The sequence below is a fragment of the Ursus arctos genome, unplaced genomic scaffold (genome assembly GCF_023065955.2).
Source record: "Ursus arctos isolate Adak ecotype North America unplaced genomic scaffold, UrsArc2.0 scaffold_21, whole genome shotgun sequence".
NCBI classification, from domain to species: domain Eukaryota; kingdom Metazoa; phylum Chordata; class Mammalia; order Carnivora; family Ursidae; genus Ursus; species Ursus arctos.
The window spans coordinates 41,178,180-41,190,500 of record NW_026622886.1 but is presented as its reverse complement, the minus strand read 5'-3'; the positions used below and the strand labels follow the sequence as shown (position 1 = coordinate 41,190,500).

The following is a 12,321-nucleotide window of genomic DNA, read 5'->3' as shown; positions in this document are numbered from 1 at the left end:
AAAAAATAAAACTATTGCTGTATGTCAGTGATAAGTTATAAAACTGAGTATCAGTTCACTTTCTGTATTAAATGATAAACTTGCTTACAATTAATAGCCTGTTAACGTTAAAACTTCTCTTTAGGGAGCGATGATGAATACAGTGATGACGATGACATGAGTTGGAAAGTGAGACGTGCAGCTGCTAAGTGCTTGGACGCTGTAGTTAGCACAAGGCATGAAATGCTTCCAGAATTCTACAAGACTGTCTCTCCTGCACTGATATCCAGATTTAAAGAGCGTGAAGAGAATGTAAAGGCAGATGTTTTTCATGCATACCTTTCTCTTTTGAAGCAAACTCGTCCTGTACAAAGTTGGCTGTGTGACCCTGATGCAATGGAGCAGGGAGAAACACCTTTAACAATGCTTCAGAGTCAGGTCAGTTTAAAAGTGTGGTTGAAAGTCATGCTTGTAAATACGAAATTTTAAAATCGTTTTTTATATGGAAATCTGAGAACCAGAACATCCCAGAACATCTTCAGAAAAGCAAACTTGTGGGATATGTTTATGTAGTAGTTTATGTACATTCATATTATGTTACTTGTAACTAGTTTATTCAGACTTGAGGTATTCTTGATTTTACTAGATAAGCAATATTAAAATAATTTTAAGATTCAGTAAAATTATCATTGATGGTAACAGAGAAATCTTAGGGCTGTGGAGTCACACTACTTGTGTTCATGCCTCGTTTCACTCCTAATTAGCTGTGTGATCCTGGACAAGTAGTCATTTTATTAAACTTTTCTCATTTGTAATAACAGTCTATTTACTTAGAATGGTCTACCCACGGTAGTGAGAAATGAGATGATCTATAGTAAACAGTCTAGTGCCCAGTACGTAGTAAGTACTTATTTTACTAATAACAATTAGCATAGGTATTTTTCACTACAGGACATCTAAGATTCTAAAGATTAGAGCTCTGTAGCTTCTACTGATTGAATAGTTAGTGCATGCTAGGCATTTTCCTGTCTTCTGTATAATCCCTACAGCAGCCCTATGGCATACATATTTGTTCATTTTTATTAATTACAAAAACATGTTGAGAGGGACTGAACAACTGACCCAGGGAGGATGTACATATCTGTCTTGCTTTCAGGTAGCACACATTAACAAAAAAAATCATGGTGAACTTAAAGGTGAACACTGAAGATTAGTCGTAGAAGGAAATGAGAAAGTATATAGAAGTCAGATAAAAACATGGGAAATGCTGATGATGTAGTGAATTAGGTAGTTTTCTTTTGTCTTTAGCTCTCAGATCACTTCGATAAGGCATGTGTCTGTATGTATCTTTGTATCCGTAAGATTAGTAAATACTCCGTTTAGGTTTTACCAACTAACAAAACATTAGAAAGTTTAGAAGCAGATGTCTTTGAATCATAACCTTGCTGCTTGTAGCTACATTTTGAAGTGAGGCCTATTTCATTGTGAGAGCAAAGACGAAAACTCATTTAATGGTTTCTTTTTCCTAATTTGCCCCCCCCCCTTTTGAAACACATATCTATGCTGTTTTTGTTCAAAAAGCCATTTATAAATTATGTTCCTAAAATTTTGGTTGAAAATTTGATTTCTATTTAGTCTTGTGCCTTTCATAATTAAAAATTAATCAAGACTTTTCTTGCTCTGTAGAAAGCTAATGTTAGCTTTTCTCTATTATCAGTATAAAGCAAAGAGAGTTCCAAGAGACCATATGTAATAGGTACAACAAAATTTGTATCAAACAGTCTTGTTAAATTCTTCCCTCTCCCCCCATCCCCAATAATTTGTGGTAAGTGTACTGAGGAAATACTAGTTGAACCAGCTAATGAGTGTGTGATAATTACAGGTTCCCAACATTGTTAAAGCTCTGCACAAACAGATGAAAGAAAAAAGTGTGAAGACCCGGCAGTGTTGTTTTAACATGTTAACTGAACTGGTAAATGTACTACCTGGGGCTCTAACGCAGCACATTCCTGTACTTGTACCAGGTACGAAAGAAACACTAAAATCACTTTGGGGATTTATTATAGACTTTATTTAGTCTTCGACAAGCTTAAACGGTTGTTTCCTTCAAAAAGGTAATCTGTGACAACTTAATTTGCACATAGAACCATCTTGAACACTTAAAGTTAGAAATTCAAGTAAAAAGGTTAAAATCTTACCTTAAAATTTTTGGCTCTAATATTGATCATAGATTGTGGAATTTCTACTACTTTAGGGAGATAGTATGATGAAGTAGAAACTTTAATAAATATTTTAGGGATTAGTTTTTAATTCTTTTTTTCCTAGAACTACATAAAAATTATTGGACTTTTTTTGTTGACTTTTTAGGAATCATTTTCTCACTGAATGATAAATCAAGCTCATCAAATTTGAAGATTGATGCCTTGTCGTGTCTGTATGTAATCCTCTGTAACCACTCTCCTCAAGTCTTCCATCCTCACGTTCAGGCTTTGGTCCCTCCAGTGGTGGCTTGTGTTGGAGACCCATTTTACAAGATTACATCTGAAGCACTTCTTGTTACTCAGCAGCTTGTCAAAGTAATTCGTCCTTTAGATCAGCCTTCCTCGTTTGATGCAACTCCTTATATCAAAGATCTATTTACCTGTACCATTAAGAGGTTAAAAGCAGCTGACATTGATCAGGAGGTCAAGGAAAGGGCTATTTCCTGTATGGGACAAATTATTTGCAACCTTGGAGACAATTTGGGTTCTGATTTGCCTAATACACTTCAGATTTTCTTGGAGAGACTAAAGAATGAAATCACCCGGTTAACTACAGTGAAGGCGTTGACACTGATTGCCGGGTCGCCTTTGAAGATAGATTTGAGGCCTGTCCTGGGAGAAGGGGTTCCTATCCTTGCTTCATTTCTCAGGAAAAACCAGAGAGCTTTGAAACTGGGTACCCTTTCTGCCCTAGATATTCTAATTAAAAACTATAGTGACAGCTTGACAGCTGCCATGATTGATGCAGTTCTAGATGAGCTCCCACCTCTTATCAGTGAAAGTGATATGCACGTTTCGCAGATGGCTATCAGTTTCCTCACCACACTGGCAAAAGTGTATCCCTCCTCCCTTTCAAAGATAAGTGGATCCATTCTCAATGAACTTATTGGACTTGTGAGATCACCTTTATTACAGGGGGGAGCTCTTAGCGCCATGCTAGACTTTTTCCAAGCTTTGGTTGTCACTGGAACAAACAATCTAGGATACATGGATTTGTTGCGCATGCTGACTGGTCCAGTTTATTCTCAGAGCACCGCTCTTACTCACAAGCAGTCTTACTATTCTATTGCCAAATGTGTAGCTGCCCTTACTCGAGCATGCCCTAAAGAAGGACCAGCTGTAGTAGGTCAATTTATTCAAGATGTCAAGAACTCAAGGTCTACAGATTCCATTCGTCTCTTAGCTCTGCTTTCTCTCGGAGAAGTTGGGCATCATATTGACTTAAGTGGGCAGCTGGAACTAAAATCCGTAATATTAGAAGCCTTCTCATCTCCTAGTGAAGAAGTTAAATCAGCCGCCTCGTATGCTTTAGGCAGCATTAGTGTGGGCAACCTTCCTGAGTATCTGCCATTTGTCTTACAAGAAATAACCAGTCAGCCCAAAAGGCAGTATCTTCTGCTTCATTCCTTGAAGGAAATTATTAGCTCTGCATCAGTAGTGGGCCTTAAACCATATGTTGAAAACATCTGGGCCTTACTGCTAAAGCACTGTGAGTGTGCAGAAGAAGGAACCAGAAATGTTGTTGCTGAATGTCTAGGGAAACTCACTCTAATTGATCCAGAAACTCTCCTTCCACGGCTTAAGGGGTATTTGATATCAGGTGGGTACCTAGATTTTCTTATTTAAAAAAAATTTTATTAGCGGTTGGTAACCTTGAAAGATGCCTAATGCAGAAGTTAAAGCCTTTCTGTGTTGTGTTACATGTAGAACCTATTTCCTTATGCTGCAATGTGGAGCCATATTCAAATGACATTTTGTTAAAAAGGATAGAGTAATAAGATCATGGTTAAATCTGTTGTAGTGCCTGTTGTTCATTATATTTTAATGTTATGCTTTTAAAATGTGGAAAAGACAAATGTCTCGAGTGAATACATACTAAGGAGCTTGGTAGTACTAATTATAATACTAAGATTAGTGAACTTAGTTCAAATGAAGGATCCTAGAAGACTTTTGTTTTCAGATTTACCAGTGTCAACTCCTTTAGACCAAGTAGTGGGTAATACTAGCCATTGCTTTCTTCAGAAACTGCTTTTTTAAGAAAACACTTGAAGATCTTATAAGCTATTTATGGGTTTAAACACTTCCCTTTTGAGAGAGCTAGATTCTCCACTGTTGCTCTCCCAGAAGACATTATTTCTTTTGAAATCTAATGGGATTATGTTTTATGAGTACCACCCCTCTTGACCTAAGAGAATTTTGAGGAATTGAGGACATTGGTGTCAGTTGAAGTGGTTTGAAAATGATAAAGATGTCCATGGATTTACATACCAATAGACTTAAAATTTCTTTGGAATTAGGCTCATCATATGCCCGAAGCTCCGTGGTTACAGCTGTGAAGTTCACGATTTCTGATCATCCACAACCAATTGACCCCCTGTTAAAGAACTGCATAGGTAAGTGGAAACAAAGATAAACATGCTGAGTAATAATGTCAGCAACTAAAATTATGACCAAGGAACTAAAATAAAATGCTTGTAGGGGTCTGGTAATTGTTTCATTAAAAAGATAATTGATAATGTGTGATCTTACATACTTACATTCTATCATCCTTTATAGTTTGCAAAATTATCTGATAACTTCAAATAAATACACTGGGATGTCTTTAGAGTCAACTACATATTTGGTCTTACCAGATAGAAATTAATCTTGATCTGTTAGAACCCCAATTTTCTGTTCTTATTTGTAAGCCCTTCAACCCAAGGAGATCCGTGGAGACAATATAAGAGTAAAAAACAGTAGAACTGAGAGAGAGAGGGCCAGGAGAGACTAGGGTTATCTCTACTTCTACGAGGACAAGAATTAGCTTTTAGGATTATTTTTAATGCTTTTATAACTTCCTTGTTTTGTTTTCATCATCAGTTTTCCTAGAGTTGGTAATACTAAAAACCTTCAGAGCTTAGTTTGGTGTTTTCTTGAAGACAGAGCAATGGAGATAACAGCAGAGAGGACAGAGGGAAATGGCAAAGAAGCTTTGTAGTTTTGTGCCATTTTGCAGTAGGCCAGAAAGGAAAAAAACATTTTAAAGGAATTACAGAAATGGATTATCAATTCAGAATAAGAGGGACATAGGGATAAATGGATGCTGTTGTTGGGACCTAGAAATAAAGAAGGTCTGAACTGGAAGATTCTTTCCTTTTGTTCTCCTCACCTGTTTTTAGTTTGATTAATTGATTTTGAGAGCAGGCGAGCAGGCCAGTGTGTGAGTGGGAGGGGCAGAAGGAGAGGGAATCCCAAGCAGGCTCTGCCCTGAGCTTATTGCCTGACAGAGGGCTTGACCCCACAACCCTGAGATCACAACCCAAGCTGAAACTATGAGTCGCCTGACCAACTGACTGTGCCGCCCAGGCACCCCACTTTGAAATATTTGACATTTTTTGTATTGTACAAGATAGGACAAAGGAGAAGAGTCCTGGGCCACATCTAGAGACTATTTCCACGTTGACAAGTCAACCATTTTGTATCGTTGGTGTAGTTATTTGAGCAGATGGTCGTTCTCATTGAAGTATGATCTATGTTAGTATTATTTGGGACTGTATGAACATCAGAACCACCGAGGAAGCTTTTTAAAAATGACAGTAACTAAACCAAAGAGTTGGGGATAGGTAATCCTGTGCATGTCACCATTTGTCCAAAATAATAGCAATATTTTAGATGCTCTTCTGAAAGCAAATACTTTATTCTAATCATTCTGATTTACTGTCTTAGTAATTGTAAGCAAACAGAGGGGTAAGAACGTTTAGTCTGGTATATTTAAATTCTTTTTGATTCCAGGAACACTTTTGGTAATCAGAAGTTCCTGGGTGGTCAGCCTTGAGTTTACCAGTATATGGTGTCTAAAGTATTACTTCCTTCCCATTTTTTCAAATTGATATTGTGGTACATTCAGGTCTTGGCACCTCTTTTTTTTCCCCTATGTATTCCGAAAGATTGCTGACTGTACGGTTGATGTTACATAATGACGAACACTAACTCCATGTGAATACCAGGGATGTCCCAGACACTGTTCAGCAGTATACATGCAATTTATTCTACTCATGTAGCCTTAAAGGTTTATAATTCTCATTTTGCAAACTGAGAAACTGAGGCTCTTGCCTAAAGTAACTTGCCAGAAGTCATACAGTTGGCAAATGAAGTGATTTGGATCGCCATCTCTGTGACTCCAAACGTATTTGCACTACAATTTCTTCCCCACATTGGCAAGAACAACCAGACTCAGTTCTGCTTTTTGTCCTGTGTTAGGTTTCAGTTTCCTCCTATTGTATTTTTAACCCTCTTGACAGTTCATGTATTCTTCATTAAAGATAGAAATAAAAATATTTTGAATGCACATTTCTCTTTATCATCTGATAAATTGTATACTTAGTTAATAGTATTCAGTTTATCAAGCAGTGGATCTGTCCTCATCCTATTTATCTTATTTTGAACTCGATATTTTTAATTCTGTTTTTGTTGCTTTTAGTGAAAATGTTAATTTTGAACTCTGAGTCGAATAATTTTTGTTATTTTTGTAGCTGCTGGCTCTTTCACTTCTCTGTGCAACCTACCTTTTTTAATGTATCTGTAGAATTAGGGACCTTTTTGGGCTTCTCACTCCATGTGCTCTGCATTATAGAATGCTGCAAGAGTCAGTTACCATGCCTGAATGTAAGGGGGTTTAGTCGGTAGTTTACCTATTGCCAGAAGCAGCTGTGTGGTCCACTTATTATATCATCATGTTCTTCCATGCCCTGCATTGAAGAAACAACAATATCAACAACAAACTTACCCATTTAGAAAAACATGTATTTTATGCCTACCATGACTATATGTTTCTTCTAATTTTCAGGTGATTTCCTAAAAACATTGGAAGACCCAGATTTGAATGTAAGAAGAGTAGCCTTGGTCACATTCAATTCCGCAGCACATAATAAACCATCATTAATAAGGGATCTTCTAGATACTGTTCTGCCACATCTTTATAATGAAACAAAAGTTAGAAAGGAGCTTATAAGAGAGGTAAGTTAGTTACATTACTGTTTATCTAAGCTTGTCTTGTACTTCTAAGTATATCCACACATTCTTTTTTGTTTCAACAGGTAGAAATGGGTCCATTTAAACATACAGTTGATGATGGACTGGATATTAGAAAGGCAGCTTTTGAGTGTATGTACACACTTTTAGACAGTTGTCTTGATAGACTAGATATCTTTGAATTTCTAAATCATGTTGAAGATGGTTTAAAGGACCATTACGATATTAAGGTAAGATATTTGTGCCTATTTATAGATTGTTTTAGAAGACTTTGCTCTATAGCGACTTTCACCCTTGTAATTTACTCTTGTTAAGAAAAATTGATTTGCTTGTTATGATTTTAGTGTGTTATTAACTGTAATATGCAAAAGGAATAGTGATGCAATGTAACATCAGTTAACATACAGGAAAAATCCAGAAACTGCATTGGAGGAGGAAGTCAAGTCTACATTATGGATAAAAATTCTAAGAAATTCTCTGTGCCAGCTTGCTTTAGTGCATAGTTTCTAGAGCTTTCCCTTAAGAATCCAGACAAGTTTTGCTTTATATAATGTGATATTTTTGTCCTAATACTGGATAGTAGTCTTCCAGCATGGTCTTAGCTCATTCTTTATGCTGTCTTTAGAGCTGTTCTACGTGGTAACCATTTTATTTACTGGAATGAGGGATTTTTATTTTCCAATATATTATAGGCTTAATAGGAAGTTTTGTTAAAGGATAACACAAAAGGACTTTCACACACACAAAGCAATCTGTAGAAGCAAGTAGAGAGAAATCACACTGCTTCTTATTTTTACAGCATGAACTTTACTCATAACTGCTCTTTGTTTTATTTGCTCGTGTCTGTTTTAAATATGGACTCTAAAAGGGTGATTTTAAAAATCAGTGCATTGTCTTCTCTTCGGGGCCTTCCTTTAGTCACACAGAGCAAAAGCGGCAGCTGAACAGTAGTTGAGCATATGCTCCGGATCCAATGAACAAAGCTCCAAAAGAAGTAGTAGAAGCCTCCTGTTTCAGTATGGGTTACTGGATTAATCTGAATAACCAGTCTTTTTGATATCTGCTGAGAGAGTAGAAACTTATTTTAAAGCTTTTCTCCTAGTTCAATTATTTTTTTTTTAAGTGATTTTCCATTCTGGTGCACACAAGCTTTTTAAAAAATACTGTTATCTATGGCCCTATCCTGACAGGTTAGGTAAAAATCTCTGGGAAAGGGGCTGAGGAATTGGTCGTATTTCTAAAGCTCTGCGGTGGTAATGCGCAGCCACGACTGAGAACCACTGTTAGTTCTGTACTCTAGGACCACATTATAGGTTAGATCTAATGCTTGTAACTAATATTCCTCAGATAGGGTTTGAAACTTTATGGTACATGCTAGTCATTCCTCTAAAAACTTCGTGAGGATTTGGAATATTGTCTTTAGAAAATAATGCAAAGTCTAAATTTGTTTTGATTTCTAATAGATGCTAACATTTTTAATGTTGGTGAGACTCTCCACCCTTTGTCCAAGTGCAGTACTGCAGAGGTTGGACCGACTTGTTGAGCCATTACGTGCCACATGCACAACTAAGGTAATCATTGACTGATACCACCTCAGGCCAGACTTGGTATATTCAAGATTCCTAGTTGATTCTGTACTCTCGTTCTCCAAATTTAACCGTGCTAGCACCCTGTGTAGCAGTTAGTTTTAAAAGTTAGCCTGTTGGATGTTTTAGAAAACTTAGCATTGTTAAATGCTATGCCTAAAAGCTTTTATTTAATGTTATAACAGTAGGATACATGTGTTGAAGTACTGATACAGGGTAAAATGGGATAGGACCACAGAAGAGAAAATGGTGAATTCTGGTGGAGATGGGTAGAGGTGGGAGTCATAGAAAGCTTCCTGTGAGCGTGATGACATTTAAAATGGACCTTGAAAATGAATTATTTTTAGATTCAGAAGGTGAAACAGGACTTTTCATATAAAAATAATTATACATATTAAGGCACAGAGAGGTCAATACCTGATCTTCTTGAATAATGAATAAACAGGGTAGCTAGAGGAGTAGTTTCTTGGAGGCCAGAGTTGGACTTGATAAGTAGGTAAGGCTCTGGGTCCCATTCTTTGTTTCAACCATGATGGCTCTGGACTTTCCAATGTTCCCTTGAAGGAAGAACGGCTACTGCTGAAAAGTTTAAAAATAACTATGTTTAGAGTAGAATGTACCTTTTAGACCTGTAAAACAATAGCTTTGCTTTATTTACCAGAAGTTTCTACATGCTTAAATTTTGTTCGAGTTGTCTTTATAACACACAGTATAAATTTACTCAATGTTACAGGTGAAGGCAAACTCAGTAAAGCAGGAGTTTGAAAAGCAAGATGAACTAAAGCGATCTGCCATGAGAGCAGTAGCAGCACTGCTAACCATTCCAGAAGCAGAGAAGAGTCCACTGATGAGTGAATTCCAGTCACAGATCAGTTCTAACCCTGAGCTGGCGGCCATCTTTGAAAGTATCCAAAAAGATTCATCATCAACTAACTTGGAATCAATGGACACTAGTTAGATGTTTGTTCAACGTGGGGACCATTATATTGACCATATGATGCACTGAATTGACAGGTTAATCATAAGACGTGGAAAGAGAAGTATTTAAGGCTTCAAAATGTTCCATTTTTTTTTCCCCCTTCACGGAGACAGTTTGGCTTTCTTCCATTGTTGTTTTTGTAGTATTTCTTTCAGAAACCTGTATTTCCACAATCTCCAGAGGTTGTAAAACCACTAATGTCTTAGTGGTTAGGGCAACATTTAAAAAATGGAAACTATAAGTTAGGATTTATGGAGATAGGGTCCAGTATCTATTTACCCTGTAATGTTTAGGATTAAAATGTTAAAGTTTTGTGACCATGAATTTCTTTCTTTTATAAATTTTCTTTTAAAAATCAAAAATTCTGCAAGATGAAAACCATGTTTTTCTTGTATAACTTTTTGTTTCAGCAACATAAATTGATTTTTAGCTGGCAGACAAGAATATCTGTGTAAGATTTGTTACATTTCAAAGGGTTCGGCAGTTTAAAAAAGATAATAAGGTATCATTTTTTAAGTATGGGGATTAACGATATCCCTGTTGCGCACACTAATTTTGCATGAGCAAGTTTACAAATATGTATTGTCTGTAAAGCAGCATGTGCAGATTATTCATAATAACAAAAGTTAAAATAAGTATTATTGTATTAGTGCAATTTTCAGATATTTATTTTTGCACAGAAAACATATCTGGGGAGAGAGAGAGAGAGAGAGGAGTAAATTTTTGAAACTTTGGTTTTCTTAATGCCAGTGTGAATTTGCAGATGTTTTCAGCAAATCAAGTCACAATAACAGTTTGCCACTTTTTCTATTATAAATTTTCTTACACATTTAAAATTTGAATATTTAAGTACTCAGTTTTTCTCAGTTACCCATTTGTGTGTGTGTGTTTCCACTCAGAAATGTTTAAAACGAGATGTTTCTTTCATTCCCTTTGGGTCCCTGCATTCCTTATCGAAGGATACAAATACTGTGTATGCTTTTGAATTTTATTTTTAGGAAAATTCTGAAGCTATCACAGGTTTGTTAGCTAATATAGTATTTTCTTTTAGTTGAGTTAGATACCCCCCTCTTGTAGAGCTAATTTACATATTGTATTTGGTAAGTGTTGACTACTTTTCCTGATTAAGGGGTCTGTGCTGGGGGGAAACAAAGCTTTGCAGTACCTTATATTGTAGTTAAAATTTTATTTAACATCCTTCAGTGAGCTCATTTCACACTGTAGCCTCTTCCTTCAAATTTGTGGTGCTCCTGTAACAGTAAGAACTAATTTCGAAATAAAAGACATCTCCTAATGCTGTGCAAACATAGTTTACATGTATTGAAGGAGGCAGTTGTTAAATTGACCAATTTAAGCAATCAGATATTTGAAAACTGCACCCTTTATTTTTGAAACTGTGAATTAGAAATACTTTTCCTGCTGTATAACTTCCTGCTTTAACATCTGAATATGCAGTGATTTTAACTGATAACATACTGTGGTTATTAGATTAACAGCTTGATTTCAAATGTTCAGATGATAATGCATAAGACATCATTACCAGTAAGGATTTTAGTCCATTAACATAGAACGTTACATGAAGGTGCCATTTCAAAAATGTGGCAGGTGATAATCTTATACCATAATTTGCATAAAACTGTAATAGATCTATTTTGAGATGTCAGTATATTATGTACTATGCATTACCGTGGTATAGATGTTGTGGATATATTTAAGTATTTGGTTACATGGTTTCACAATAAATTACAATACTGCAGGCTCTAGGACCGTATAGGAGACTGACATGCATATGTTGTGTGAATGTCTTAGTTGTCTAAAGTTAAATCCAAATACTTTTCATGTATTGGATTTTTTTTTTTTTTATCTTCCAAGATGGCATGGTTTTTTAAGTCTTGGAAGATGGCTAATTTTTCTAACATAGCTGGAAGTCTATCTTTTAATACAAAAATAGAGGACACCTTTTTCTAGTAGTAGATATGGTTTTAGTGGTTTTTCAAAATATATATTTACATATATATATTTACATACATGACAAAATTAGGTAACAGAGAATAATACTCAGATTTTAAACGCTGGGTCCTACTGATTAACTCTACTTCTAGTGGTCATGTCAATACTAGCTACTTCTAGTGGTCATGTCAATACTAGAATACAGGTTGCAGGGCGTGGAGTCCAGTCATAGTCTGCCACTCACACTCCTCTTACCAGCCTTACTTACGTATTATTAGGAAGTTCTGCTTAGCAGTTCTCCATATGTAGGTTTCTCAGGAGAGCTACAAGTTCATAAATAGCTGTTTGCTGATTTTCTTGAGGACACAACTGTTTAGATCTTTTTTTTTTTTTTTAAGTTCAATATGGGGGGTTGCATTTTGAGGTTATTTTGTGAAACTAAAGCAGAAAGGAAAGTTGGTATGCCCGGGCCTAACCTAAAAATTTACATATAAAATCAGCACTGAATGATAATTCTTAAAAAGGTGGTGTGGTCTTCACGTTAGTGATGGCTAAA

General features: G+C 36.0%; 1 protein-coding gene across 1 annotated transcript in view; it reads left to right on the top strand.

Moving 5' to 3' along the window:
- CAND1 (cullin associated and neddylation dissociated 1) overlaps positions 1–11,120 on the top strand; it is a 48,342-nt gene extending 37,222 nt beyond the window's left edge. The window contains exons 8-15 of the mRNA XM_026500088.4: positions 125–417; positions 1,862–2,003; positions 2,347–3,840; positions 4,538–4,633; positions 7,066–7,235; positions 7,316–7,480; positions 8,714–8,821; positions 9,570–11,120. Coding sequence (XP_026355873.1) covers positions 125–417; positions 1,862–2,003; positions 2,347–3,840; positions 4,538–4,633; positions 7,066–7,235; positions 7,316–7,480; positions 8,714–8,821; positions 9,570–9,794 — 2,693 coding nt within the window. The 3' untranslated portion in view covers positions 9,795–11,120. The remainder of the gene's footprint in view (positions 1–124; positions 418–1,861; positions 2,004–2,346; positions 3,841–4,537; positions 4,634–7,065; positions 7,236–7,315; positions 7,481–8,713; positions 8,822–9,569) is intronic.
- The last annotated feature ends 1,201 nt before the right edge of the window (positions 11,121–12,321 follow it).